Source organism: Labrus mixtus, chromosome 19 (assembly GCF_963584025.1).
Source record: "Labrus mixtus chromosome 19, fLabMix1.1, whole genome shotgun sequence".
In the NCBI taxonomy this organism is placed as follows: domain Eukaryota; kingdom Metazoa; phylum Chordata; class Actinopteri; order Labriformes; family Labridae; genus Labrus; species Labrus mixtus.
In genome coordinates this window covers 18,207,456-18,233,722 of record NC_083630.1, presented here as the reverse complement: position 1 = coordinate 18,233,722, position 26,267 = coordinate 18,207,456, and the positions used below count along the sequence as shown (strand labels likewise).

Genomic DNA, 26,267 nt, shown 5'->3' with positions numbered 1-26,267 from the left:
TTTTTTGTTTTTGTTTGCCTCTTCAGCCGCCTACAGTTGAGCAAGAAGTGAGCACCAGGGTCCAGTCACATTTTGTCCTATTTTTGGTCGCTCGTGTGTACATTTAAAACCAGCATGTGCATTTCTTCACCATGACAATGCACCGGCAGAACAAAGCTGCTTCATTGTCCTGCTGTAATGTAAACACGCCGTGTGCAGTTTTTTGTGTGTGTTGTGTTGTGTACATGCAGTAAAAAAAAAACAGGTTTTTAGACTCGGTTGATGATGTCACGGTCGGGATGCCAGGCCCACGTGCAGCAGCACTCGGGGAGTGTCGACAACAACCGGGACTGCGCAGCACAGGCGCACTCAGTCAGTCAGATGCGGGGCTAGAAAACTAATCCAACCTTTTTCGAGATTATCTCTTCCCTCCATTTCTCAAACGGGAGGGGGGGAAACACAGCGGGACGCTTCCTCTCTTCTCGACTCGTCTGATGTTACCTCGCGCCACCGACCTCTTGATGATGATTTGGGAGGAAGATGCGCCGGTTTGAATTTTCCGTTGACCTTCGCCTCGGCTCAGCAGCATCGTGCAAACATTGCGAAGCGCCGCCGCTCCCTTTCATCTCTCTAGAAACACAGGTGCTCAGCCGCTAGTCTCTTGATCTTTCCTCTAAATCAATCAAGACCGAGGCAGATGCCCCTCGCTCTGTCATCCCGGCTTGTACTATGGTGGAGTTTCCATCCCTCATTCCTTACTTGCCTCTCATCCGCTTTCTGGTGCCTTTGGCGATCACCAATGTTGCCATCGACCTCGGAGAGCAGGTAACACACTTCTTTTTTTATGTGCTGTACAAACCCTCAGACTGCAGCTTGCAGATGCTTTTACTGTGTATATTGTTTTATATATATATATTCCGCCTCTGTGGGGATTATATTTTAGAGTATGAACTGCTGCTTCCGCTGCCGCCGAGCATCAACGCTTTGAGCTCTAGAAAACACCGACTGACACTGAACATGTCGACCCCCCCTTTTTTTTTTCCTCAGTCAAAGACGGCTTGTTGTGTAGCTACAGTTAGCTTAGCAGGCAGAAGCTGTGAGAAGGTGTCCACTGGGGGGGTTATGTACATTATGTAGGAGGAGAGGGAGAGGTGGCGAGTAACCCTTTACGCAGAGAGAGAGAGAGAGAGAGAGAGAGAAAAAAGGGGGGCCTTGTTTTGTTTATTCCACTTTTCTGTCACTGCATCGAGCCCCTGCAGGATTCTCAGCTCTATGCATCACCCTTTACAAACACTGCACTGTCTTGCTGTGACATGTTAGTCTTTGGTTTAATCAGTACATCCGAATCAAGGCCTGTTTGTACCATAGACTGTAAAAAAAAAAAAAAAAAAAAGAATGGCGGATCATGTCTCCTTGTAATTCTTGATTCGTCATATTTCCCAGCTTGTACATTTCCTGTCCTTTTGTCAGACATATGACTAATGTGATGGCTGCCATCTCCCAAAGCGACACTGAGCAGATAGTGTGTGTGTGTGTGTGAGTCAAGGAAAAAAAACAGCACATTGTGACTTGGAGATGTTAGGATTAAGCTTATGTAATGGCTCTGTTAGCTGGTATAAATAGCAAACAGTCCTGCAAAGGAAGAGGACAGCTGGAGTAGTTTTTTCTGAAGGCAACACTGAATGGAAATACATCAGAGGAAGTGTTATGGGTGCTTCCCTTGCAGACATAATGATACCAGCTCATACTAGCCAAAGGTCTGTTTTTTTATTATGCCTGTAAAGCATTTTATTTTTTATATATACGTATAGGGTCGCAGTGGAACATCATATGCCGTCTGGTCAGAGATAAAATTAGGCTAAGTCAGTGTCATGTGAGCTGGTCACACTGCCATGATTAACTCCTCTTCCCCTTTCATGTGTTTCCTCACCCTCTCCACCGCCATTCCTGTTCCAGGCCCTCAACAGGGGCATAGCCACCGTCAAAGAGGATGCGGTCGAAATGCTGGCCAGCTACGGCCTGGCCTACTCCCTGATGAAGTTCTTCACCGGACCCATGAGCGACTTCAAGAATGTGGGCTTGGTGTTTGTCAACAGCAAGAGGGACCGGAGGAAGGCGGTGCTCTGCATGGCGACGGCCGGCGCCATCGCGTTCGTGCTTCATATCTTGATAGGTGTGTGGTTAAGGGTTTGTTTGTGCGCGCGTGATAACATGCTGTGCTAAAACCGCATCCTGTAAAAAAAAAACAAAAAAAAAGAAGAGTTTGTTTTGCGGCGAAACTAGAGCTTCATTTTTGTAGCACCCTGCTGAACAAAACATCAAAAATAAGATAATCTTCTTAACCTTTTCTCACTTATCTTTTTTTTTTTTTCACAGCGTACACAGATTTAGGATACTACATTATTAATAAGCTCCACCATGTGGATGAATCTGTGGGGCAGAAGACAAGAAAGGCTTTCTTATACCTGGCGGCATTCCCTGTGTTGGACGCCATGGTGAGTTTGCAGTACATCAGGATTATTCTACATGAGAAGTTTTGCATGCAAGCATGGATTTAAAACACACCTGACCTAGAAATAGCACATTTTTTAAAATCCTCTTGCACGGCGCAAGTGGAAGTGCATTCCCTGCTTAGTGTTGCCTGTCATCCAGCTGCGGTTGAGGAAACGGCCAAAATAGAGCTTTTGTCTTGAGGTAACGTCTCTGTTCATTGTTCTGTTTGAAGGCGTGGATTCATGCCGGGATACTTCTCAAGAACAAATACAGCGTCATAGTGGGCTCAGCCTCCATCTCTGATGTTGTGGCACAGGTAATTAGAACCATTCCTCCCCGTTAATGCAATGCAGGACAAATGCAGACCTTTCTGTTTTGCAAGCTGTGGTTTGTTTTGGTGTTTTTGCTTCATTTATTTTTCTTCCGTGCAGATTGTGTTCGTGGCCATTCTCCTCCACAGTAACCTAGAATGTGTGGAGCCGTTACTCATCCCAATCCTCTCCCTGTATATGGGTGCCTTGGTCCGCTTCAGCATCGTCGGTCTAGGTTACTACTGTAACATTCACGACAACATCCCAGACTCCAGTGGACTTGATGTCGGAGTGAGTGCTTCCCTTTTTTCATGTTGAACTGTTCAGTTTCTGTCCAAAAAAAACCCCAATTGAATAATGGAGAAATCAGCAAAGAGGAATTATCTTCTTATCCTAAATATTCCTGATTCATTGGTGATGTCTTCATCCCCGCAGGGCGACGCCACTATCAAAAAGATGCTGAGCTTCTGGTGGCCCCTGGCCCTCATCCTGGCCACTCAGCGCATCAGCCGACCCATCGTCAACCTCTTTGTGTCTCGTGACCTCAAAGGGACCTCTGATGCTACAGAGGTGGGTGCATCAGGACTTCAAATCACCAAATAAGTCTCAGTCTTTTCTTTGCAGTGGCTAAACGTCATGCAGACAGAGGTCAAGAAAGGACCTGCTTCGAGTGATTTTACTAAATGATGTTGGGTGTATATTATGGAAATCAGTGTCTGGATCATGTGATTGTCTTTCAGGCAAATTCAAACCTGAACTGTGACCAGATTATAGCGTCATATGTTCCTAACAGGAAGCTATGAGGACAAGGAAGCAAAAAAACAATACGTTTGTTTTTTTTCTCTCTCAACTTTGATGTCTAAAAACCTGCTCTTTGTGTCGGCGAGCCGGCTGAACGACTTGTCACTTGTTTGAAGAACAACCTGTCCTGGTTGTGTTTATCTGTTGTTTCAGTTGTTTTTCTTTTAAAGATAGAGAAACCACGCGTGACACCAAACAGTCAGACACCATGCCCGTGTAGCTCGCAGGATATCTGGACAGTATTTTAGTTTTGTACTTAGCTATAGTTGTGTGCTTGCGTACTAGACGTCTCTGCTTGCTGGTGTGTTACTCTTTGATTTCTGATAAACATTATTTATCATCAAGAGTGACGAGATCATCTTTTTTCTCGGGTTGATTTCCTCTTATCTTGATAAACCAGCTTGTTAACTTGTGGCCTCGAGATGAAGGCGTAACAAAAAAAAAGGCTAAAACAGCTGATCTGTGCTTCTGTAAATGCACGATGTTTATTCTAAACATAACTAAAGAGCAGACATAAACAGCTGATTCAAAGGCTATAATCCAATTTAAAGTATTATGAGGAGCGAATGTAGAACCGCTTAAAAGCCAGTCGACTCATTTTCCCCTCAAGTTACTGCAGATGAACTGTCAGATGCTCACAATCTCCCCTCTGGAGCATTCTGGCTTTCAGAGACCCTCACTGCTAGAGACAATGCAAAGCTGTTTACCAGAATGAGCTGGACGTAATCAACAACACTGGCTGCCAGTGGTTTGGGGGGGATTCACAGCGTTCATGTGGAGTTCAGGACGTGATCACAGCGAGTGAAAACATACGCACATGTCCCTACTGTTCCTGCGTAAAGCTGGACACTGGCTGCTGTTGTTGTGTGGGACACAATTAACGAGCTGCGGGCGGTTATCCAATCATAAACGTGTTAGAAGAAGAAAGAAAAGCACGCCTCTGGGGAAAGTGAGAGACATGTGCTGCTTTCATGTCAGCTATTGTTAGACTCCGGTTATTAATGTAGCCGTGTGTGCTCAGTGTGGTATTTTTAACATAGAAATGGTGGCGTGCTGACTGACTTACAACTGCTGTGTCTTTGTCATTCCAGGCCGTGGCCGTCCTCACAGCCACATACCCTGTGGGTCACATGCCGTACGGCTGGTTAACTGAGCTCAGAGCCGTGTACCCGGCCTTTGACAAGGTAACGCAGGCTGCCCCTGCTAGTGCTCCTGCTGGTGTGATAAAATGAAGTGTAATGGCCTCTTAACTTTTCTCTCTCACCGACAGAACAATCCCAGCAACAAGTTGAGCGCTGGAACTCCTGTCAACAAATCCCATATCAAAAAGTTTACATTCTGCTGTCTGGCCCTGTCACTCACGGTAAGACGATGATGCATATTTATGTCCCCCCTCCTCCCTCCACTCTGCTCCTCTCTTCAGTCCCTCGCCAACTTTGTACCATTTTTGCAGAATTATGCAACATGCTGAGTACGGCTCAGCCATGCGGGTGAAGCAACCTTTAATTACAGCCGAAAAAAAAGGTGTGGTTGACGGTTGTTTTTGTGGTCCCTGTGGAGACAATCCTTGACTTGGGTCAAGGATTGTCTCCACAGGGACCACAAAAACAACCGGACTTGGGGCATGAATTCTTGAGGGAAAGTTAGAGAGGTTTAGAGCAAAAACTACTCGGGAACAGTTAAGCTAATAGTTTCATCGTTTACGCAAGTTGTTACGCAGAACTGTGGAAAAAAAGATTTGATAAACAAGAGTACTCACTGCTTTTATACTGGTTAGGTCATTACACATTTGTTTGTTTTGAATACAAGCAAATGAAACACTTCAGCTTCGGCTCTGGGGAAACTGTCGAGCGCTTTTAGTTTGCTCTGATGTTTTTTTTTTTCAAGATAAAATGAGAAACGTTTCTCCTCGGGCCATGACTTTTGTTAAAGCTCCTGTGTGTGTTGATTATGGCGCCCCCTGTGGACAAAGCATAGGCTCCCACCTCTTGGCTTATTTTGCACTGTACATGTTTAAGAAGTGTTTTATTTAAACAGAAAGTCTCCGTGCTCTCTCCTAACAGCCGAGTGCGTCACTCTGCGAATCTTTGCAGAGTAAAGTGTAATTGAAGCTGTTCAGCACTTTGCCTGACACCTACCCTGCAGCAGTAGTTTTATAAGACATTAAAAATAGCGATGCGGTAGTCGTTAATCTTTATGTTGATTGTCTCTTTTGCTTTTGTAGCTCATAAAGATGCATGGATATTAACTTTAGTCTGTCTCGTGACGAGCCAAAAACTCCTCGCATGCAGGAGCTTTAATCCACAGTGTCACACAAACACTTGGACCTCACTGGGTTGTTTGTACAGCGGACATGAAGCTCTTCGTGATGGGCACTCCTATAGTTGCAGAGTTTTAGTTTAGAGTCTAAGGTTTCCCTAATGGAGGTTAGGTGTCAGCAGTCCTACAGCAGTGGTCAGCTCCATATAAATATTATATTATTAGTGTCCATTTCCACACATTCAATTCTGCGTAGAAGGGAAAAACTCATTACACATAACATGCAAAAGATATTCTTCAAAACACATCGACTAGACGGTGTTTACCTTTTTTCAAATCCTGTTGTATCGCAGATTGAAAGATACTGTAAGTGGGTCAGGGTTCAGCTCTTGACACTGACACAACCATTCCAGTGTTATGCAGAAACATGTTTAGCATAGTTCTGCGTGGCTTGCCAAAGGCAATGCTGTCAAATGTTTCTCCTTCAGTCACAAAACCTGACCGTTAAGTCAGAGAGGAGGGCAACAGGAGCTTTTAAACCAAAGTGCACATGTTTAATTTGACGGTTTACAGCTTGCAGGCGCACTGAATGTACTTTTCCTTTGCCATACTGTAGTGGTTTCAGGTTGCAGAGAGAGTGGGAGACACATTAAGGTGGAATTTGTGAAGAGGCTAAGGGGCTTTTGTGTCCCCCCCAACACTACCACCCGTGCTTTAAGCGCTTAATAAAACAGGCCCTCACATACAACATATCAGTTAACACGTTCCTAAAGCTCCATGCAGGTGTACTTTTCTGCTCGGTAATGAGCGCTGCTGTCACATCATGTGCACTGCTGCAGAGTGTTTTTGTGTTTCAGCAGAATGTTTGGAAAATGATGCAGAACAGGTCAATCCAGTCTGTATGATCAGATTTACCTTTTACTTACCGTTAATTACACAACGCATGTCTGTTATGTGAAGAAAAAAAAAAGTGGAGCAGAGTGTTGCGTAAGTTAATTTTCTCAACGGGCTGAGTAAGAAAAACAGGAAGTTTGTGGCCGTGGTTGGTTCTGATGGGAGGAGGAGGGAAGAGGAGGAGGAGACTGGCACACCAGATGTGGATCCCAGAGCTGTAAACATGTATGTGAGGGTGTGTGCAGGCAGGAAGGTACAGCCTGTAGCCGTGTTAGTAACACGCGGTGGGGGACCTCATGTCAGGACTTGTTCTAATACACGAAAAGGAAAGACAACCGAATGAAAACAGGCAGAGAAAGTACACAAAGTATGTTTGACAAAAGCGCACCATATGAACACAGGCTGGATGTCAGAGCAGTGAGTGTGCATGCGTCACTCCGTTTAGAAAAACCACAGCTGAGTCAGGGGAGACGGCGGTCCAGCTTCAGCCACACACACATTAGTTATGTGCCTCCATCCTGCTAACATGATCACAGATGGTAAAGGTGATACAAAGTGAAATCATCACTTACAGGTAATCTGCTCCTGTGTTCTGGTTCAGGGGATCAAAATCCACAAAACCACATCAACTCCTTTCAACATATGTGATTCTTTAAGATGAGTGAGATTGTGAAATGTTTATGGAACTGCTCGAGGCGATTTAGGGAATTTTAGACTCCAAAGGTAATACAAGGTGTGTTGTGTGTCATCTTCAGTTCTCACCTTCCCTTATTTGCTCTTAACAACAGAGCGACTTACAGTCAGCAGCATGAATAATTCAACATTTATTCATTTGCAAGAAGAAGCTTTTTGTCTGAACACTGCGGCCTCAGAGGATGAGTGCTGCAGTCATGATATGATGAACTGCTTCTGGCTGGTTGAAGACTAGATGTGCTGCCACATTTGGACCAAGTGCAAAGTTTAAACTCTACATCCTGTAGGAGGGTCACCGCAGTAGTCTGGTCAAGAGATGCCAAGCGAATATACCAAGAGTTGAGTGGCTACTCAGATCCAACCTGATCTTTCTTGCGATTTTATAGCAGAAAGAAAAATTACTGAGTGACCATTGTGACTTCAATTAAAGTAGTTGTAGTCAAGATGCTGGATTTCTTGCTGACTTGCTGGAGATTTTATGTGTGGTCTGGTCTGAAGCCCTGGTCTCTCTCTCTCTCTCTCTGGTCTGCTCTGCACACCTGAGTGCGAGAGAGACTCAGGGAGGAGGAAGTGATGTAAAGTGGCAGGAAGTGTGCAGATGCATGGGGAGGAGTGCTACCTCTTAACCTTTTCTTATTTCTCCCTAAACACTCAGCATGTTTTAAACTACCGGGTTTTGTTATTTTAGTTTGTTGATTCAGTTTGTGCTGGAGATCTCTGGTAGTCCTGTTTTCAGTCTTTTGTTTTTTCTTGGGTAGTTTACAGGGAGGTGCTGAGAGCGACCGTCCATTGGATGGTTGAATAAACACCTTGCAATCTTTTGATTATTTTGGCGGGGGTCTCCAGTCCCTTTTGGTTTCATTATTCTCTTGTTTCTATTTTGGTACATTCTGGCCTGTTATACTTTAATGAAGCTTGGGCTTTCTTTTATGAATTCTAATGGCGTCCCTTCTTTATATATCACGCTTTAAGCCGAAGTTTTGTGAAGTGGATCTGGATACTTAAGTTGTGATGAATTGACAGCACTTACTTGTATCTCTTGGAGTTAAGTCATGCCAGGATAGAGTCGAAGTTTGTGTTCCTGCATCTATCATAAGATTTCATAAGACGGGCTGAATTCCAAAGCGTGATAGTTAGGATGTCTGGATGATAGAGCAGAGTATCATCGGCGTAGCAGTGGTTAAGAGAAACCACCATGTATAATCAGACACAGGAAAGGGGTGAATATTAAGGGAAAAACAAGGGACCAAGCACTGGTCCTTGGGTGCTCCATTAGACAGGAAGTCAGACATATGTACTTTTTTCCTTGTCGTGCCACTTTGACTGATCCTGAGCCCTGACGCCTATGATTTAAGGACATGAACGGAGGAAGGGAAGCACTCCGGATGACTGGGTCACATAGGGTTGTTTACTGTGTTAAAGACAGCAAACAGGCCCAGCAAGACAAAACATCCGAGTACACGGTGGAACTTTTTATAGGAAAAGCAGAAGCCACAGTATTCAACTTAAAATTCCTGTCTGGGATTTTGAATATGCGTTTGATTTTTGCTCCCCCAGTGGACAAAGCTGTACCAGCTCTCTCTGCTCTTTGCCAGCTTTAAACTTTTTATCAAGAAATTATCAACAAGTCACTGATGGTGTTTACTTTTGTAGGTCACATTAGTATTAGGACATTAGGGCATTAGTATTGATTTCAGTTTTCCATTTTCCATTTTCAAGGAATCAGAAATACTGTAGAAGTACATGTGCAGCGAAGAGGGACAATCTAAACGATTGGTAGTTGGCAGGAGAGCGTGATTGGCTAGATAAATGTCCTAAATGTGTTCTTCTACAGGTAGATTTGTCTTGGGACTAATGAGGTTTTAACAGAAAGTTGGCTGGACACTACGGCTGAATCTGAAGCATTTTCATTCATAGATGATACATTATTTTACACAAGAGTGAGTGTGACCGAGTTAGCAGTGTAGAGTCAGAGAGGAAGTAGAAAAACACCTTTTATGGATCCCCTTGGGCTTGATCTACGTTTGTACTGTAGTGCAGAGCAACTGTCTTTACACAGTTTTAAACAAACTGATGTGTTATTCATGCTCAGATCAGACATTTTTACACTCTCTAACACTCCCCGATGTGCTCAAAATACAGTGAAAGCTTTGGTGCTGCACGTGCCTTGGCCACACTTTCCTCTAGAAACAATAACATTGTCTGCCGTGTGTTTCATGTGAGCTTCAAAGGCCCACATTCAATCTGAAACCCCTTGAGTTAATGAAGTAATGAAATCTAATGAGGCGCGCGGGGCAACTCCATTGTGGTGCGGTGGACGCAAAAAATGAATTGTCTTTTGTTCATTTTGTGTCCAGCTTTGCTTTGTGGTGTTTTGGACGCCTCATGTGTCAGAGAAGATCCTGGTTGATGTCATCGGAGTGGACTACAATTTCGCCGCGCTGTGTGTGGTCCCGCTCCGAATCTTCTCCTTTTTCCCTCTGCCAGGTACGACACACATTTGATGTTTTTTTTTCCAGCATCAGTGTTCCAGCTGGATTTTCCTTCCTGCTGTGGCTTTAACGGGGGTATAGCTTCAACAGTGGGGTGATGTTTCCACTTTGTGTGTGTGTGTGTGTGTGTGTGTGTGTGTGTGTGTTTGCAGTGACTGTTCGGGCTCATTTGACTGGATGGCTCATGACCCTGAAAAAGACCTTTGTGCTGGCCCCCAGCTCGGTTCTCCGCATCATTGTCCTCATCACCAGTCTAGTTGTGCTGCCTTATATGGGGTAAGTCAACACTTCAGAGAACAGTGTCAGGGTCACAAAGGTCAGCTCTGTGACTCAGGCCTTCTGTGTAATGACATACAGTATCGTGTGTTATTCTGTTCAAATGTAACAATCCTTTTTAATGTTTTTATTTGTGGAAAGATCAAACATCCCTAAAGCTTCTGAAACAGAAACAGGATTAAAGGAAACAGCAGCTGAAATAATCTCCTCTCTCCTTTTATTCAGGGTTCACGGGGCCACACTCGGGGTCGGATCCCTCCTGGCCGGCTTCATAGGGGAGTCAACAATGGTTGCCATAGCAGCCTGCTATGTTTATCGACAACAGGTGAGAACACCTGGGCTGAGGTCATTTCAAACACGAGAGCGCACACACCTTAATCAGGGCTTTCTGTGAATCACAGCTGCAGCCATTTTAAACCAGGTGTGACCCCTCTCATTATGATCACCGTGTTTAAAAAAAAAAAAAAGGCTGCGACCTCAGAAAATCCATTATTAATACATGAAAGGAGAGAGACCTCGTACTCATCTCATTCAGGACTGATTTATATCAGTCGTCATTTTTTGTATAGAGCTCAATTCATAACAAGTTTTATCTCGAGACTGTTCAATTTTTTTATAGTCTTAATTTACAATCCAGTCATGAGTTATTACAGGGGTGACATTCAAGATAAATCTCAGTCCATGATCTCTTTTAAAATTCAGCCTTCAAGGTCCCAGAGTGACGTCACATTGAGACAATTACTGACAGATAGCTCGTGTGTTGTGCTGCAGCATCTCGACTTTGATCCACGTTTGTTACTTTTGAAGAAGATTTTTGCTGAGAGAAGATCGATCACACTTCATATCTGTCGGGTTTGTTAACAGCCACAGGTCTAAAAATCTCCTTGCAGCACTTCTACTACTTTGTCTTTATTTTAGATGACTCAAGAGAACTGAAGGGAGTACCCTCATTTTAGAAAAAAGTACAAATGAACATAATAAGTGGCACTGACTCCTAAATCAAAAGGCTGACGTTTAACCGTTTCCTTTTCAACGATGGTGATTTGATGATGAGCTGGCGGCCTACAGCTGAAGTCACTTTGTTCTGGCACATGAGCCTTCGTTTAACCAAAAAAAAAAAAAAGTTGTGTACAGACGACTTTGGTGCAGATTTAAGGATCTATAAATAAGGTGTTAGTGAAGGAGCTTTAGAGGTGCTGGTAGGCAGATTGTGTTCTTCTCTGGCAGCGCACGGTCGGCTTATTCCACACGTTTCAGTCTCTGTGCTAAGCTAACAGGCTGCTGATCATAGAATCTTTTTATTAAGACATATAGCTTAAATTAATCTCTTCATCCGGCTCTTCACGATACAGTGAACTAAAGCGTATTCGGCGAAATTGGTCTGCTCATAGCAAAAGTGTTTAAGCATTCTTCCCATCTCTTCTTGTGTTTATTGTGTTTGGAACACGGTCCTCCTTAATTAGAGGGACGTGTGCACATATCCTACCTCTCAAATAAGGGTCTGAAAAGTCCCACGTGTCCTCCCACTAGAAAAACAAAAGAGAAAAACACCTGAATACATTTTTTTTTTTTTTAATATTTGTATTCTAAAAGTGTTCAGTTTGAGCAGCCACACTCCTCTAATTAAGCTCCTGAATGTTTTAACTTCCAATTTAGAGATTTACTGTAATCTGAGCCAGATCTTTGAAATATTCCAATCTGTGAAGAGTGAGTGAAACATAATCTGATGAGGTCAGCAGGTTCAGCTGAATACTCACGTTTGTACTGGCCGTTTGGATTTGACAATTCGTCAAGTGTTAGAAAACAAGAACGATGGTCTCAGCTTCAAGCAGTGGCAGTGCACGGTCTTTTTTTTTCTTAACGACATTCACTTTAAATTTCTGTCTCGTTCGTGCAGAAAAACAGCGAGATGTCCAACGAGCTGGTGGTGGAGGGCGAGGACTCGGCCCCGATGAGCGAGGTGTGCTCCAGGACTCAGATGGACGCCATCGAGGAGCTCCAGGAGGAGGAGGAGCAGGAGTGAGCGCTGATGGAGGGAGGAGGGTAAAGCCCGCCCTCCATGTGGAACTTTGAGTTGGAAGAGGAGAGAGCGCTCAGTGTTACAGTGAGGAGCTGAGGATGGTTTGGTTTCTGCAGAGGGACTAAACTTTGGATCAGAGCGACGAGGTCTTCTGCTGGACCTGCACATCATTTAAAACGCACACTGTAAAGAAAGCCATGCACCTCCAAGTGTTCATCCATCAGTGTAAATAACTTTGTCTTCCGACCTTCAACACATCAACCGTTGTATTAACCAGTCACGTGTCTGCTGGTAAACAAGGGAAATCGACGCAGGAGAACTTTTGCTCCTCCGCAGCATCAAGAATGAAACATCTGTCGAGTGGTAGTGGAGTTGCCAAAATACAGAGTTTATCATTTTATGTTATTTTATCAGGATGAAGCGGCAAGGCGTTGTTTGAATTCAAATATAGACATGTTGTGGGACTTGTTGGGTTGTGCAATCGTATTTTACATACCATGGTGTACAGATTCTTGTTGTTTTATATAGGTAATGCAAAGTGTATATTTAATGCCCAGGGGGGGTCAGGAACCCCTCCATATATCATCGCGTGTGTTACAGAAAACAGTTCTGACTGTTCACTTTCCATGCAGTCTGGGAGTCCATCTACTTCTTCTGTTTTGCCAAGCATTTTCCTAGTAGTATTCAGATCGTCCTATGTCCTGTATATACTGTATAGGCATTCTTATTTGGCAAATAAATTGCTTTATTATTAACCTTTTTGTTTTGTCGAAATCCGATTAATCTGGTCGTTGTTTATCCCTCTGCCTATAAGAAATGATTTCAAGATTAATTAGGTTTTAATTCAATCAGATATGTTGCTAAGTAACAGATGATCTCATGGTGCATTCATGTGGTGTCGGACACATCGGAAAAACAAGTTTTCGAGTTGTAAAATGCACATGAACACCTGCTCAAGCTCAAGTCGGAACAACAACTCTAAAACTGTAAAGAATTAGGAGCTCGACTTGACGTCATACTCATCATCGCATTGGGGGCAAAATATGTTTTGTTAATATTAAGATGCTTTTGATTGATTCACATATTACACATCAACTTTTTGCTCAAATATAACTTGTAACAGAGACACTTCACATCTTAGCATCGACGCTTTTTGTTGTTATAACATTCAGACTTTCAGAACACACTGAACGTAACTGTTAAACTGGGACATGGAGCACATAAATGCAGCATACCACCATGTTTCTGTTGTCAACACCGATCCTGTACCTGGACTGTCGGGTTAAATACCACAAACCCCTTGAAGAGGAGTTCTGAGCTGGTTAAGAAACAAACTGAAATGAATAAAATGCCTTTTTATGAGCTATGAAAGCAAACGAGACCGTGCCAAAGACCTCTGATTAATTCTATGTAGTTATTTCATATGCCTGCCACCCTCGCCTCGGGGGTTGGTGTCAGACGAGATTATTAACGGCTCACCTCGGTTTTTTTAAACTCCAGGCCAAAGATTTGTTTTGAGATGCATGTTAGATTTTCAAAATAAAGAATGCGATTTCTTTTTTGTCATACACAACTCACAGGAGTGGCCATGATGTACAGGACAAGATTAAAAGAGACAAATCATTTGGACACACTTTGTCCACAGGGGGCGCCAAAGTCACCACAACACAAAGTGTCTCACAGGAGCTTTAAAAAAAAAAAATCTTAAACTCTTAAAGATGAATGTAGAAACGACTCTGGTGTAAGCTGTCACAAAACAAACAGATTTAGCTCCTTTTATGAAGTTTAAATGTTCATCATGTTTCATTTGACCTTATAAGATGTGAGGTATTTCCTGTTTCTGACTTACCTAGATGTAGTCTTTTGTAGTCGTACTTAAAGAGACGCTGCAGGACTTCAGAGGGGAGAGCAGAGACAAAAAAAAAAGAGAACACCAAACGGATGCAGAGCGTAGGAAAATCTGTTTAATTCACGTTTTCACCATGTGTTTGGGTTCCAAACAGACGTAATGAATGATTAATGAAGCTTAGCTTTTTAAAACTCAAATCACTTCTTTTTTTTTTTCAATAAAAGAGGAAACATCAAAACGTCATACCAATCAAATCAAGCGCTGTAACGGGGGGAAAGAAAAGTTCTTCACAACAATTGTACTTCATTTGAACTAAAATTCCCAAAGTCTGACAACGCGAGATCATTCATGCAAATGGCATTTTAGTTTTGTTCTTCAACGTTTTTTTTTATAAATGAGCTTCACCTGCTCTGGAATCAGGGAAAGAAACAGCCTCTTCTCACTGACGACCAACATTCATTCTTATTGTGCATTTTTTTTCTAAGGCAACATGGAGGACCAAGCGAGCGCTTTCTACTGGCTGGTGGCTGGGACGGCTGTCAGTATTTGCAGCAACATTGGCACGTTTTCCCCGTCAGGACAGCTTGGTTAAAGGCAACATGTTACACATTGAGTTTGACACACACACACAGCTGCAAACACACACACACGCAGACCATCACAAATCACGCCTCTGACACAGGCTGCGATACATCCTCTGATCGTCATCTGGTGTGAGCTGTTGATAGACCTGATAAATCGTCAAACGCTCCACTGACTGATTCAGCTGTTTCACTGATCACTGTCACACTTATTCACTTCAAAATGCTTGTTTGTTTTTTTTCTACATAGAACAAAAAAATAAATTAATACTGAAAGTGCCCAAATTTCCAGTGTAAACACAGAACATCTTCATTTTGGCGCCATTGGCAGCATTTTCTTTTTTTTTTTTTAAAGAGAAAATAGTCAAACATAAAAGGTTGTCAAAATGACACCCTGAAAACTAATTTGGGCCTAACTGAGATAATCTCACAATATCAGATCCATGTTAATGAACACACACGCAAATAGAAAACTATGTATACAGTACAGTGTGTACAAAAGTGTGTAAAGCACGTGTTGTACAGGGTCTCAAATCAGCATATTTTTCACCAGAATAGATCCACATTTTGGGAAATGTTCGCTTTTGTTGTTGTTGTGAGCTAACCAAAAAAATCAAAACAACATCACGCATGTGTTCAGAAAATATTAAGCTCTTGCTAGCCGCTGGTTAGCTTAGCATAGCGAAAGCACTTCAAACAGGCATTAAACAGCCCGACTTGTTTTCAAGCCAGTACAAAGGGTTGCAGAGATCCATTGATATGTTTTGATATTGATTCACTGTTTTCTTTTTGTTTTCTTTCAGATTCTGAAATATTTCCTGTTTAGAGGTTTGTAAAATGCAAGATTGCATGTTTTTTTGGAAAGTTTAACGCAAAGTGTTAAACGAAGAATGTGCAACTTTTTCATCCAGTAGATGACAACGGACCTCCAACCCCCCCCCCCCCCCCCCCCCCTCCCCTCGCTTGTAGCTTCACATTGCATGTAAATTGACACAGAATGAGCGTGATCTAAAAACGCGAGCGTGAACGTGATCTAGTCCTCGACTTAAACTGCTTTTATACTCAAGAGGAGGAGCCAGCTGTCCTGTCCATGTAAACACGGCTCTCACAACAACACAGCCAGCGGGGACTTGAGCTTCTCACTCGTTGTAGACAGTCATGACTCAGAGAGATATTTACACAGGATGTACTATACTTAATTTCTGCTGTATTTATGTGTTAAATGTCGCACATTCTTCCCTTAAAGAGGCCAATGATATGTATGATATGATAACCAGCTGCAGGTTCACAGACATTAGCGATGTCTCTTCTCCAATAAAACACAAAAGCCTAGTTTCCCAAAATGTGGAATCACTCCATTCGTCGTTGTAAATCTTGAAGGACCTGAGGAGAGTTTTTTTTTTTTTAGTGTATGGCAGGAGATCTCTCTGCTGTGGCATCAGCTCGAGTCGAGCTCCTCGTGATGTTCAGACGCTTCTACAACCGGCACATTGTAGTGACGATCGTCCTCGGTGACCAGGCACACTGATGGCCAGTCGTCTTTGTGGTCGTCCGGGTAGTAGGTGACAAACTCCTCAGTGTCGGCCTTGTACAGTCTGTAAACTTGGATGGTGCACTGCAAGGCGTAGCCCAGCAGGAACATCTCCACCTGCACGGAAGGCATGAATAACAGGAGCTAATTGTACAGGTAGAGAAGAGCACATATAAAAAAAAAAAAACAGCTTTTATACAACACAATGTTTAATCAGCTGCTCAGGCATATGAAGTTAATGGGTGGGGTGGCTTTATGGGGATCACACCTATAAAAGCTTTCATTAAAAGAGAGAAAAATAACTATTAAATCAGTGAAGCTCGTCCCTCTTCAAACCTCATAACGCCCGAGGATGATAAAGATAAATTACAGCTCAAAAACAAGGAACAGCACGAGCACAGGCTTGTTTTACTGTTTCACTGTGATACACACCCAACCGCCTGATATCTGACATTAGCTGTTGTATTTGTTTGTTACCCAGAGTGACGACAGTTTACTCTGCAGAAATTTACTGAAAAACATCTAAGCAGCGACCTTCTTGGCAGCTCTCTACCCGCCAAAATAAAACTTTTAACGACTATATGTAGGCATTAGGACACGTCTTAAAATGCCTGCTCAGGTGAGTCTGCAGTCGGGGGTTTCTCCTACCTGTTCCAGGCCGGCGCTGAGGCCCACGTGTCTGAGGTGGTTGGAGAGGAAGGAGCGCGGGCAGTCGGAAGAGTCTCGAGCAAACAGCAGCCAGCAGAAGAGCGGGACGTCTCCTCCGGCCTGCATGAGGCCGTGCAGCTCCACCGCTCGGCTCAGCATCAGCAGCTTGAGCGCCTCCAGCAGCCCCAGCTCCTCTTCTCCTCCCTGAAACACTCGCTCGCAGAGCTGCTGCCGCTCCGACGCGGAGGAGCAGTCCACTGCTGCCCGCCACTGGAAACACAGCCAGGAGATTTTAAAAACAAAGGGTTGAAAGCGTATAAAGATGTATTTTGGGGTTTGGAGCGACAGCACAGTGGATAGAGTCGGAAATGTGGGAAAGAGATGGGAATGAAATGCAGGAAATGAGCCACAGGTTGGATTCAAACCCAGGCCGTCTGCTTTTGAGGACTTTAGCCTCTGTACAGCCTCTGGGGTGTGCACACTGACCACTTAGCTACCAGCGACCACTTCCTTTAAAACCTTAAAGTTTAACTGTTTGACCTGATTTTGGACTGACAAGCATTTGTTTTAATTTAAAGACAAAATGTTCCATCAAACTTAATAATCAGTAAAAATTGCTCCTCGTAGCATCTTTCCTAAGGGTGGTACGAGAGAAAAACCACAGGGTCATTTGAATTAAATGTCTCTTTGCAGCATGCATGTATCTATTTATAACTTTGTTTATCAGATTGATCCTATTAGACATTCTGGTGAAACTCAAATGATGCCATGATAAGAAGCAGAAGTCTTTAAGAGAGGCTAAATGTGTTTGTTTTTCAGATGTTCTAATATCCGTTGACCCTGAAGTCAGAATCACTTTTCTTTTTGACTTCGGATGTCTGTTGAGATGGGGATATCCTGTTCACAAGAATGTTAAGTACATCCGTCGGAGACTCTACAGCAAACATCAAAGAGCAACGAGATGAATGTTTCTATCATACAGCTTTAAGGTCACAGCAAGGTCAAAGGGCCCAAAGCACTCTTTGAACAAGGCCACATTGTTTTTGTAAGAAAACACAACATGTTTTAAAGAAGTCACTTACATGTACGACTGTTGTGATTAGCAGGATAAAGTCATTTGAAATGTGCAATAGAGCCAAAAGTTCAAACCAAAACACTACCACGTCTTGTATCCATGAGATATTCTCCTCCTTGTTGGAGATGCATTAGAATATACTGTATGCATAAATCCAAGACCATGTTAATGACACACAGGGAAAAAACAGCCTGAGAGTCAAAGCAGACAACCTCCCTTTAACATATGGAAGCAATCAGATGTGAGAGCTCTATGGTTAAGTATCAATACCCTCAGTGTCCACGTCGGTATAAAAATAGTGCTGTGGTAACCTCGCTCTTTGCATTTTAAATACTTTCTCACTGTACGTCTGTAAGCAGAGTCAAAGTCAGTACCTTAATTCTTAGAAGCTCTATGTATTCTTTTAGCTGAGCGATGGCGTCTCCCGTCCCGTCTCCCTGCAGGCACTCTCCAGGAAGTGTCCACTGACTTATCAGACCTTCCTGTGCCTCCAGTTGTTTTGGCAGCTGTGAACAAAAAAAAAAAAGTCAAATGCTAAATTGTCATTTCAGCTGCTTTGCTCCAACATTGTTAAAACACGGACAGTAGGAAATTCATTCTTTTGGAGTATATTTGGACTTTTCTGGTCGTGTCGAGATGATAACCGGAGATTTTCAAAACTCTTGCAAGGTTTGTGCCTTCTCTAGGGCCTTTCAGGTAGGACGCGTTGGGCGCTGACCTCGCCACTTCTTTAGCTTGAACATAAAGACTTTATGTTTCTGATTCAAGAACGGAACAAACGGAGACAAACCCTAACCGCCGTGCATTGAGACCGTGCATTGAGACCACCTCATTAAGAGAGCATTTACCATAGTGATGTCCCCCTCCTGCAGCCACACAGGCAGCTCCGTGCTGTGGGAGAGCACCTGGAACAGCGTGGCTCTGAGGGCACAGTAGTTGTCCCCCCTCACTCTCCTCAAGCTGCCAAACCTCTGGGACATCTCCTTATAACCCTGCAGCAACACAAGGAAAGTTTCTTTCAGCATCAAAAATACATTTTTAAAAAAAATGTCTTTAATCTGAACCAATTCTGCTGAAGAGCTTCAGGCACCAACCTTCCTAATCAGAGTACTTTTGGCAGTGTTTCCTTTCCACTCTCGCTCACTGTATCCCAGAATGTCCACCGCCGGTGCCAGACTGCATCTGTCCTCGACCTTTAAAACTGAGGAACAGCAGAGGGGGGAGGCGTGAAGACACAACAAAGAGGCTGTTGTCTAGATTTTAAGGCTCTCGCTATGCCAGAGTGTTACACTAAGTTATGATACAACTGCAAGTCAAACAAAATCAATAACGGTTTCAATACCAGAGCATCAAAAGTAGAAGTTCTAGGCGCCTCCGTCTAGAGACAGGACATCGGCGAGAGAGTGGGGACTGAAATGGAGGAATGTACCACAGCTCGGACTCCACCCTAGGCCTCCCGCTTTTAGAACCAGAGCCTCTGCACATGGGACACATGCAACAACCACTGCAGCCAGATCATTTCTTAGGCCAAAAATGGCAAGCAAACTCTGGCACACCGTCCAAAGTGCACAAATGCGTTGGCAACATTTTAGTAGCAAAACGTTGCCAGTGTATTTGTGCCTTCTATAGACAGTGGTCTCCATCTACTGGTTAAAAATGTGACTGAAGGAGCGCCGCTGGCCTAGTGGTTAGTGGGCACGCCCCATGTACAGAGGCTAATGGTCCTCCAAGCGGACGGCTTGGATCAGACCGTTCCAGCATGTCATTCCCTACTTTCTCTTTCTCTCCCCCAGAGTTATGACTGTATCCTCTAATGTCCTATCTCTAAAATAAAGGCATCAAAAGCCCAAAAAATAAATCTTGGAAGAAAAAAAAAGACTGAAGAGCTGAACCAGTTTTTTGTTTTTTTTGAGCTTCAGTACTTTCAATTCTATCGTGGCAATAAGGGAGATTGTATCATTTTGAAAGACATGCCAGGGTATCCAAAAGTATTGAAAAGTAGGACAACCTCCCTACACTTCATTCAAAGAACTGTGTTCATTCAATGAAGTGTTTCTTTGTAAACTCTCCGGCGTCGTCTAATCACATAAATGTGTGTCGTGGTCGTACTCACGTGTCGTTTCTAACTCAGCTGGTTTGTTTTTCTGAGACGCTGGCAGCTCCTCGACTCCTCTGTACAGGTCTTCATCACTAAACAGAAAAAGCACGATACATAATGCATAAGTCTGGAGAGTATTAATATGAAACGACCAAACCCAACAGACTATGTGATCCTCCTAAGTAGTATCATCTGTGTATCCAAAGCCTGAGGACCAAAGACCTTTTTCTTTTTTTTTTAAGGAACGTCAGGGAGCCGCAGTGTTGCACTGGGTCGCGTGTTTGTTCATTTAAATCAACATGGGATGTTTATTTTTAGCTCATCTCACTCACGCTCCTGCTGCCTTAAATACTCACCGGAGAACTAAATTGGTATTAATCCTCAGCTGAAAGTAGTCCTCCAAAAAATGCAGTATGTTCTGTCTGAGTAACGTTTGTTAAAAACCAAAAAGAGTCATCGTCGTCCTGACTCATGTGACAGGATTATTGAAGCCCTGGTGCCAAGTATCAATGGCCTTTACTGTGCTATTCCCAAAGCTAATGGGAACCACTGCATGTAGGAAACTGAATCTACAACTGGACCAGAACGTTTGTGTAAGAACAAACCATCATGTTATTGGTTTTGAAAGTTCAAATTTGTTTACGACATTTCTATTGATATCAAAATCTCATTTATTTAACTCCTTTAAGTATTATCATCTCTCTTCCTCAAACCCTCAAATCCTCAATCCTTCAATGTATTTTATTTAATAAATTAGATATAACTTTTATGTATTCTTTGTGGGGGTTCAGTTATGTATGCTGATCAAAATAAACGACAACGCCTACATCTTCTCTGGCTGGAGCTAAGATGGAGAAACAGTACCCCGGAAAAAAACTAAACAGGAGACTCTTTAATGTAAAAAAAAAAAAAGCTGAGTCCATGTTGACACATAAAAACCTTACTGTGTTTTTGTTTTGTTTTTAAAGTTTCAGAACCCAACATGAGGCTTTATCTTTTTTCAGCAAACACCTGATGTGTGACATTAAAACCCAACCCCCCCCCCCCTTTAAAGCACTTTAAATCATTTCTAACCTGTTCCCCAGGTCGTCTTCACACTCTTCCTTCACTGGTACCTCGTCAGCCTTTACATCAGTGGATGTGCTCCCTGTCAGCTGCTCCTTCACTCCAGTGACCTCCTGACCCTCTGCATCTTTCCCAGCCCGGGTTTCAACCTCTTTCTTCATCTCTTCCTTCTCCTTCACGTCAGGAACGTCTCCATCTCCACCCTCGTCCCGTTCTTTCAGAATCACGTCCTCCTGCTTCATGTTCTCCACGGTGGGGACCTCCTTTGAGCTGGAAGTTACAGAGTCAGGATCTGGACTCGCATCTTGATCAGACTTTGAGCTGGAGAGAGAGGAAACATCTTTGTTACGTCTCCTGATAAAAACAAAAGAGTTTACTACTCATCATAAATCTTAAAACACACATTTGAAGTGAAAATATCGACAAACACTTCACTTACACAGCATGCTGTGGTGGCTGTGTGCCCCCTAGTGGTGACTCTGAGGCTTTCATAGACACTAGCACAAAGTTTATGTAAACATGCGTCTTGTTTTGAAGTCACAAACACTGAACCCACTGACCTTGTGCTGGATTCTGCTGGAGCTGTGGTCTCTGACTCACGGCCTGAGTTTGCAGAGTCTTGTTCACTGTGGTCGGGTTCTGTGGTCTCGGCTCCAGGAGGAGGAGATTCTGAGGCATCGTGGCTTCTTGTTGTGACTTCAGGATCGTCCTCCCCGCACACTGAGACGCTCTCCGAGTCCCCTGTCACAGCACTGCAAACAGAACAACAGCTGTTAATTCATACAAAGCAGAGACTCGTCTGCTGGCGCAGAAATGTTACACGAGCAGGTCTGAGTGAAGAGGACTTTTACCACAGGTTATTCTCTGCATTGATTTGTATTCATTCTCAACTGTATTTTATACCTAAGCATGTGTTCCCGTCACCTTAAAGTCCTTTAAATCAAAAAGGTTTGTGAGTCACAAAACCAGACTTCTCAACTTCAATAAAAAAACATATCTATACACCTGTAAGCGCCCGTCTCAGACAGAAGGTTCAATAAACTCTCAGTCGAGATCTGAGGTTGATTTACCCTCAGGAGGGAAACTCAGGCTGTTTTCCAAATAGCATATTAGACAAGTAGAATGAAATGATTTGGCCAAAATGCAGTATGAGAACAAATGTGAGATTCACAGTATGCCAAAAACACCCGGGTGTCGTTCTGATTAGGAAGACATTTTGCATCCTCTCTTTCTGTTTCCCACAATGCCAAGCGCCAAGTCAGAGATCAAAATGACGGACAGCACCGACCATCGTAACAGAGGAAATATTCAAATATTCACAATCAGACCAAATCTACACAGATATCTCAACATCATGAGAATCTGAATGAATCTGGTGTCAGCTAATCTCAAGTTTTTTAGACTCCAACTCGCTCGCATACTTTAACTCTTTCTCTTGTAAAGCAATGTGCTGTAATTCTACCTCTAGTTCCTTCAGTCTCGCTGTGTCATCCGAACCGTGTCTCAATTGCTTGGGAGTTGTCAGAGCGCTCCGCAATGGCATCAAAATACCCTTCTCTATTAAAGCAACACACAACTCCTCTTTAACAATGTGCTTGTTTTACTTGCTTTGAGACAGTTACGTCATAGTGTTCAGCGATTAACAATAAATTGTCCTTCGTACAGCGATCCAGTACTTCCGAGGTAGGAGATTCAACAAAGTCTGAAAGTCTAAACTCCATTCTGAGGACAGAAAAACATCACACACACCTAGTCCACAAGTTTCAATCTTACAGCCAGAAGGCAACTACAAAAACCTGAATACAAAATGACCGCTAACAGCCACAAGCTCGACCAAAAACATCCAAAAACTGTGCCAACAAAGTCACCAAAATCCAAAAGTCACATAGTCTAACTTGACTTCAAAAGAAATTAACAAACTTTTTAGATAACCCAAATACCAACTAGTCCACAAATCGAAAAAGTCACTATCAACTACCTTGAAAACAACAGTTTTCAATTAGGACGAGCCCCCAATTATGTTACGACCCCGAAATGAATGACTCGTTTTTACCGGGAGCCAAACATAATTCAATCAGAGAGTAAATCATTTCAAAGAAAAGGTTTATTTTTACAATCAAACAAAGAAACAACAAAACTATAAGCTGAAAACCTGGGGTACAAAACAAACCTACAATTTATTTTAATGTAGTCGCAATCCAGCAGCTTGAACTCAGCTCAAAATGAAATATATGAAAAAACGAGGCTCATGGTGGTTCCTCACTTTAATTAAATTTGACATATTAAATACCAGTGAGTGGATACTTTAATGTGCATTATCTTTATCACCAACAGAACGGTGGTTTCACACAGATAGGCTAAACGTCCTCTCACCTTTATCCTGTTTACTTCATGAACTTGGCCTTAAATTAGAAGGAAAAAAACAGCAAAAGAAACTGAATTTTCTTTAATAATTTGACTCACCGGCTTGGAGACTCTTTGTTAACGACCTGACTGACGGCAGAGATGGACGTCACCTGAAGATCTGCAGCAGTGAGCTGAGTGTTTGCCCCAGATAACACTTCTTTGTTTTGAGAAGTCTCCCCTGGCGGCTCAGGTGGACAGCCTGTTTCTTCCTCATTTTCAGGAGTCGTGACCACTTTAATGTGATCCGTTTTGTTTGTTTCCGTGGTGTTTTCAGGACAGGCTGCTTCGGCTGTTATTGATCTACTATCGGGGACTTTATCCTGCGCTGATGCAGGATTTTCTTCTTCTTCTTCTTCTTCTTCTTCTTGTGGTGCTTTTGTGGCTGGAGAAACCTCCCAACCAGCCGTGGCATGTTCCTCTTGAGGGCAGTTTAAAGTGCATTGCTGGATTTCAGATTTCCCATCACCTGCAGGACATTCCTTCTTATCTTCATCTTGTGCTCTGGTGGAGTTTTCTTTGCATTCAGATCCTTTCCTGGGAGAAGGTGTTGCTGTTTGTGTGGCGTCCTTCTTTAAGGGTCCGTTCTCCTGAGTGTTATTGAGCTCTTTCTCTGCAGCCTCAACCTTTAACTCCACCTTCTTATCCTCCTCATCCGGCGTTTTGCTGGACGACACAGAATAATCAATGTTTAATGAAATCCCTGACAATGAAATGACAGAAAAGACTTTGCACTGAGCCAAGCTAAGTTTAAAAAAAAAAAGGGCATTTATTTAAGTATTGGTTATCTCACCTTATGCCATCATCACCTCCAGGACCACAAGTGCCCACCGCAGTGGTATCGCCTAAGGTCATCGCGGTCTTCGAGTCATCTTTCAGCAACACACTTCTTTCCTCAGCGCTGCCACAGGGACTCTCGGCTCGACAGCAAATGTTCCCCATCTGCCCGCTCCCTCTGCCCGGGAGTTCAGACGGGACGTGGGCCGATCACTGACCTCGGATCAAAAACAAGCCACTGGACGCAAGCGACCTAAGAGTCGCCGAAAGCTGAAGGTTTCAGGAGTCCATGATCACGAGGGTCAAGCTGCTGCACGGGTAGAGAAGAAACAATGTTTGTGTCTTGTATTAGAATTCATACCTAAAAGTACAGGAGCGGTACTTTCTCTCCGTCTGTCCCCCCCCCCCCCCCCTCTCTCTCTCTCTCTCTCTCTCTCTCTCTCTGTGTTATAAAAGTTTTACCCCCGATGTGTTTACAAGCTTTAATTCTTGACTGTGATTATTCAGGTGGTACAATTCTTGGTAACAACTATCCAAAGAAGAAACTGATCATTTACTACAACGTTGCATTAAAGATTAAGATTAAGATTTAAGATTTACTTTTATTGATCCCGCGAGGGGAAATTCTGTTTTTACACTCTGTAAGTCATGAACACACACGCACAAACTGGATCTTATGGACATGCACTAATGGAGAGATGTCAGAGTGACGGAGCCGCCCCCCCAGCAGGCGCTCCTGAGCTGGTGGTGGGTAGGGGGTTTGGTGCCTTGCTCAAGGGCACCTCGGCAGTGCTCAGGCAGCGATCTGGCACCTCTCCAGCTACCAGATCAACTTCCATATTTGGTCCGCACCGGGACCCAACCCAAGTCCTTTACAGACTGAGCTACTGCCGCCCTTAAAGCTGAAATCGGGGCGGCAGAAGCTCAGCCTGTAAAGGACTTGGGTTTGGAACCGGTGGGGCATCGGTCCAAGTACCCGGTGCGGACTAAATCTTCAAATTGGTCCACTTCCTGAGCACTGCTGAGGGCGCCGCCTTGAAATTAGGCATTTAAAGCTTTCCCAACCTTACGAGATGTTGCATGAAATTCAAATGGAGACTAAAAAAATTTATTTATTCATCAGTAAAAATATATTATACTGAACACAGGATAATGTGCAGAGTGTCTGTCTGTCAGCCACTGTGCAGAAATGTCACCCCAACCTTTCTTCCTCTGTCCACAGTAATGTGAACAACACGCCTCAATGTGGTCCAGAAAAAGCTTTTGCATGATTGAAAACTATTTAATTTTGAGCTGAATGTGTTGTGGATGTGATGTCACATGTGGGGTAAGAAGGTTGGGAACCACTGGGCTATACCTCACTAAATAAATCCCAGTCAGGGTCACATAATTTGGCGACACGTCTGACATTCCTGTTTCACAACACATGCTTCACGTTTAGTGTTTTAACAGCTTTAAACACAGCTTCACCCCACTCAGTGTTCGTGATCATTTCTATAACCAGGAAACAACGATACTGACAGCACACATGCTAAGAAACTACAAATTCACAACCACAGTAATGTCGAAACAGGGTTACACAGTTTGGGTTTTAAAAAAAGAGAGAAACTCTGGAGCCTTAACCACGAAGCTCAGTTTCCTGTTTCACTTTTGGTTAGCTGGAAAAACAGCTATCAAGCTAAACTTAAATCATAAACATGCGCTACTAAACAAAACTGCTCGTCGCTCTTGAGAGTGACTGCTGCAACAACAACACCCCTCCACATTATCTACACCTTCATAATTTAACACGACACGTTAAATAAATAACAAAAAAACAACGTTGTTTTTACTGTATTTTCAGCGGAACATCTGGTTGGCACAAGCCCCTAGCATAGCCAGAGCAGCAGGTCACGGCTCGGTCCGAGCGAATGACGTCATACTCATGTGCACCCGACAGTTGTGCTGCGTTCAAAGACTCCTCGGAAAACTCGCACTTCTTCTTGTTCTCGTTCTTCTTTTGGATTTATTTTTTTTTGGATT

The 26,267-nt window shown here is 43.3% G+C and overlaps 2 protein-coding genes across 2 annotated transcripts; one reads left to right on the top strand and one right to left on the bottom strand.

The window, feature by feature from the left end:
* The first annotated feature begins 311 nt into the window (after positions 1–311).
* ankha (ANKH inorganic pyrophosphate transport regulator a) lies at positions 312–12,977 on the top strand. The gene is made up of 12 exons (XM_061064343.1): positions 312–804; positions 1,936–2,152; positions 2,356–2,474; positions 2,705–2,788; positions 2,904–3,074; positions 3,219–3,353; positions 4,676–4,768; positions 4,855–4,947; positions 9,788–9,917; positions 10,075–10,198; positions 10,424–10,523; positions 12,096–12,977. Exons 1-12 carry the CDS (start codon positions 709–711, stop codon positions 12,219–12,221), a joined length of 1,488 nt encoding a protein of 495 aa, XP_060920326.1. The 5' UTR covers positions 312–708; the 3' UTR covers positions 12,222–12,977.
* A 2,858-nt stretch (positions 12,978–15,835) lies between these two features.
* On the bottom strand, positions 15,836–26,210 carry LOC132994020 (uncharacterized). The gene is made up of 11 exons (XM_061064088.1): positions 26,078–26,210; positions 24,262–24,555; positions 23,529–24,134; positions 21,626–21,817; positions 21,075–21,386; positions 20,016–20,092; positions 18,997–19,103; positions 18,751–18,894; positions 18,277–18,408; positions 16,828–17,097; positions 15,836–16,296 (listed from the first exon to the last, which is right to left on the bottom strand). The coding sequence occupies exons 2-11, from the start codon at positions 24,408–24,410 to the stop codon at positions 16,087–16,089; spliced, it is 2,199 nt and encodes a 732-aa protein (XP_060920071.1). The 5' UTR covers positions 24,411–24,555; positions 26,078–26,210; the 3' UTR covers positions 15,836–16,086.
* Between the last annotated feature and the right edge of the window lie 57 nt (positions 26,211–26,267).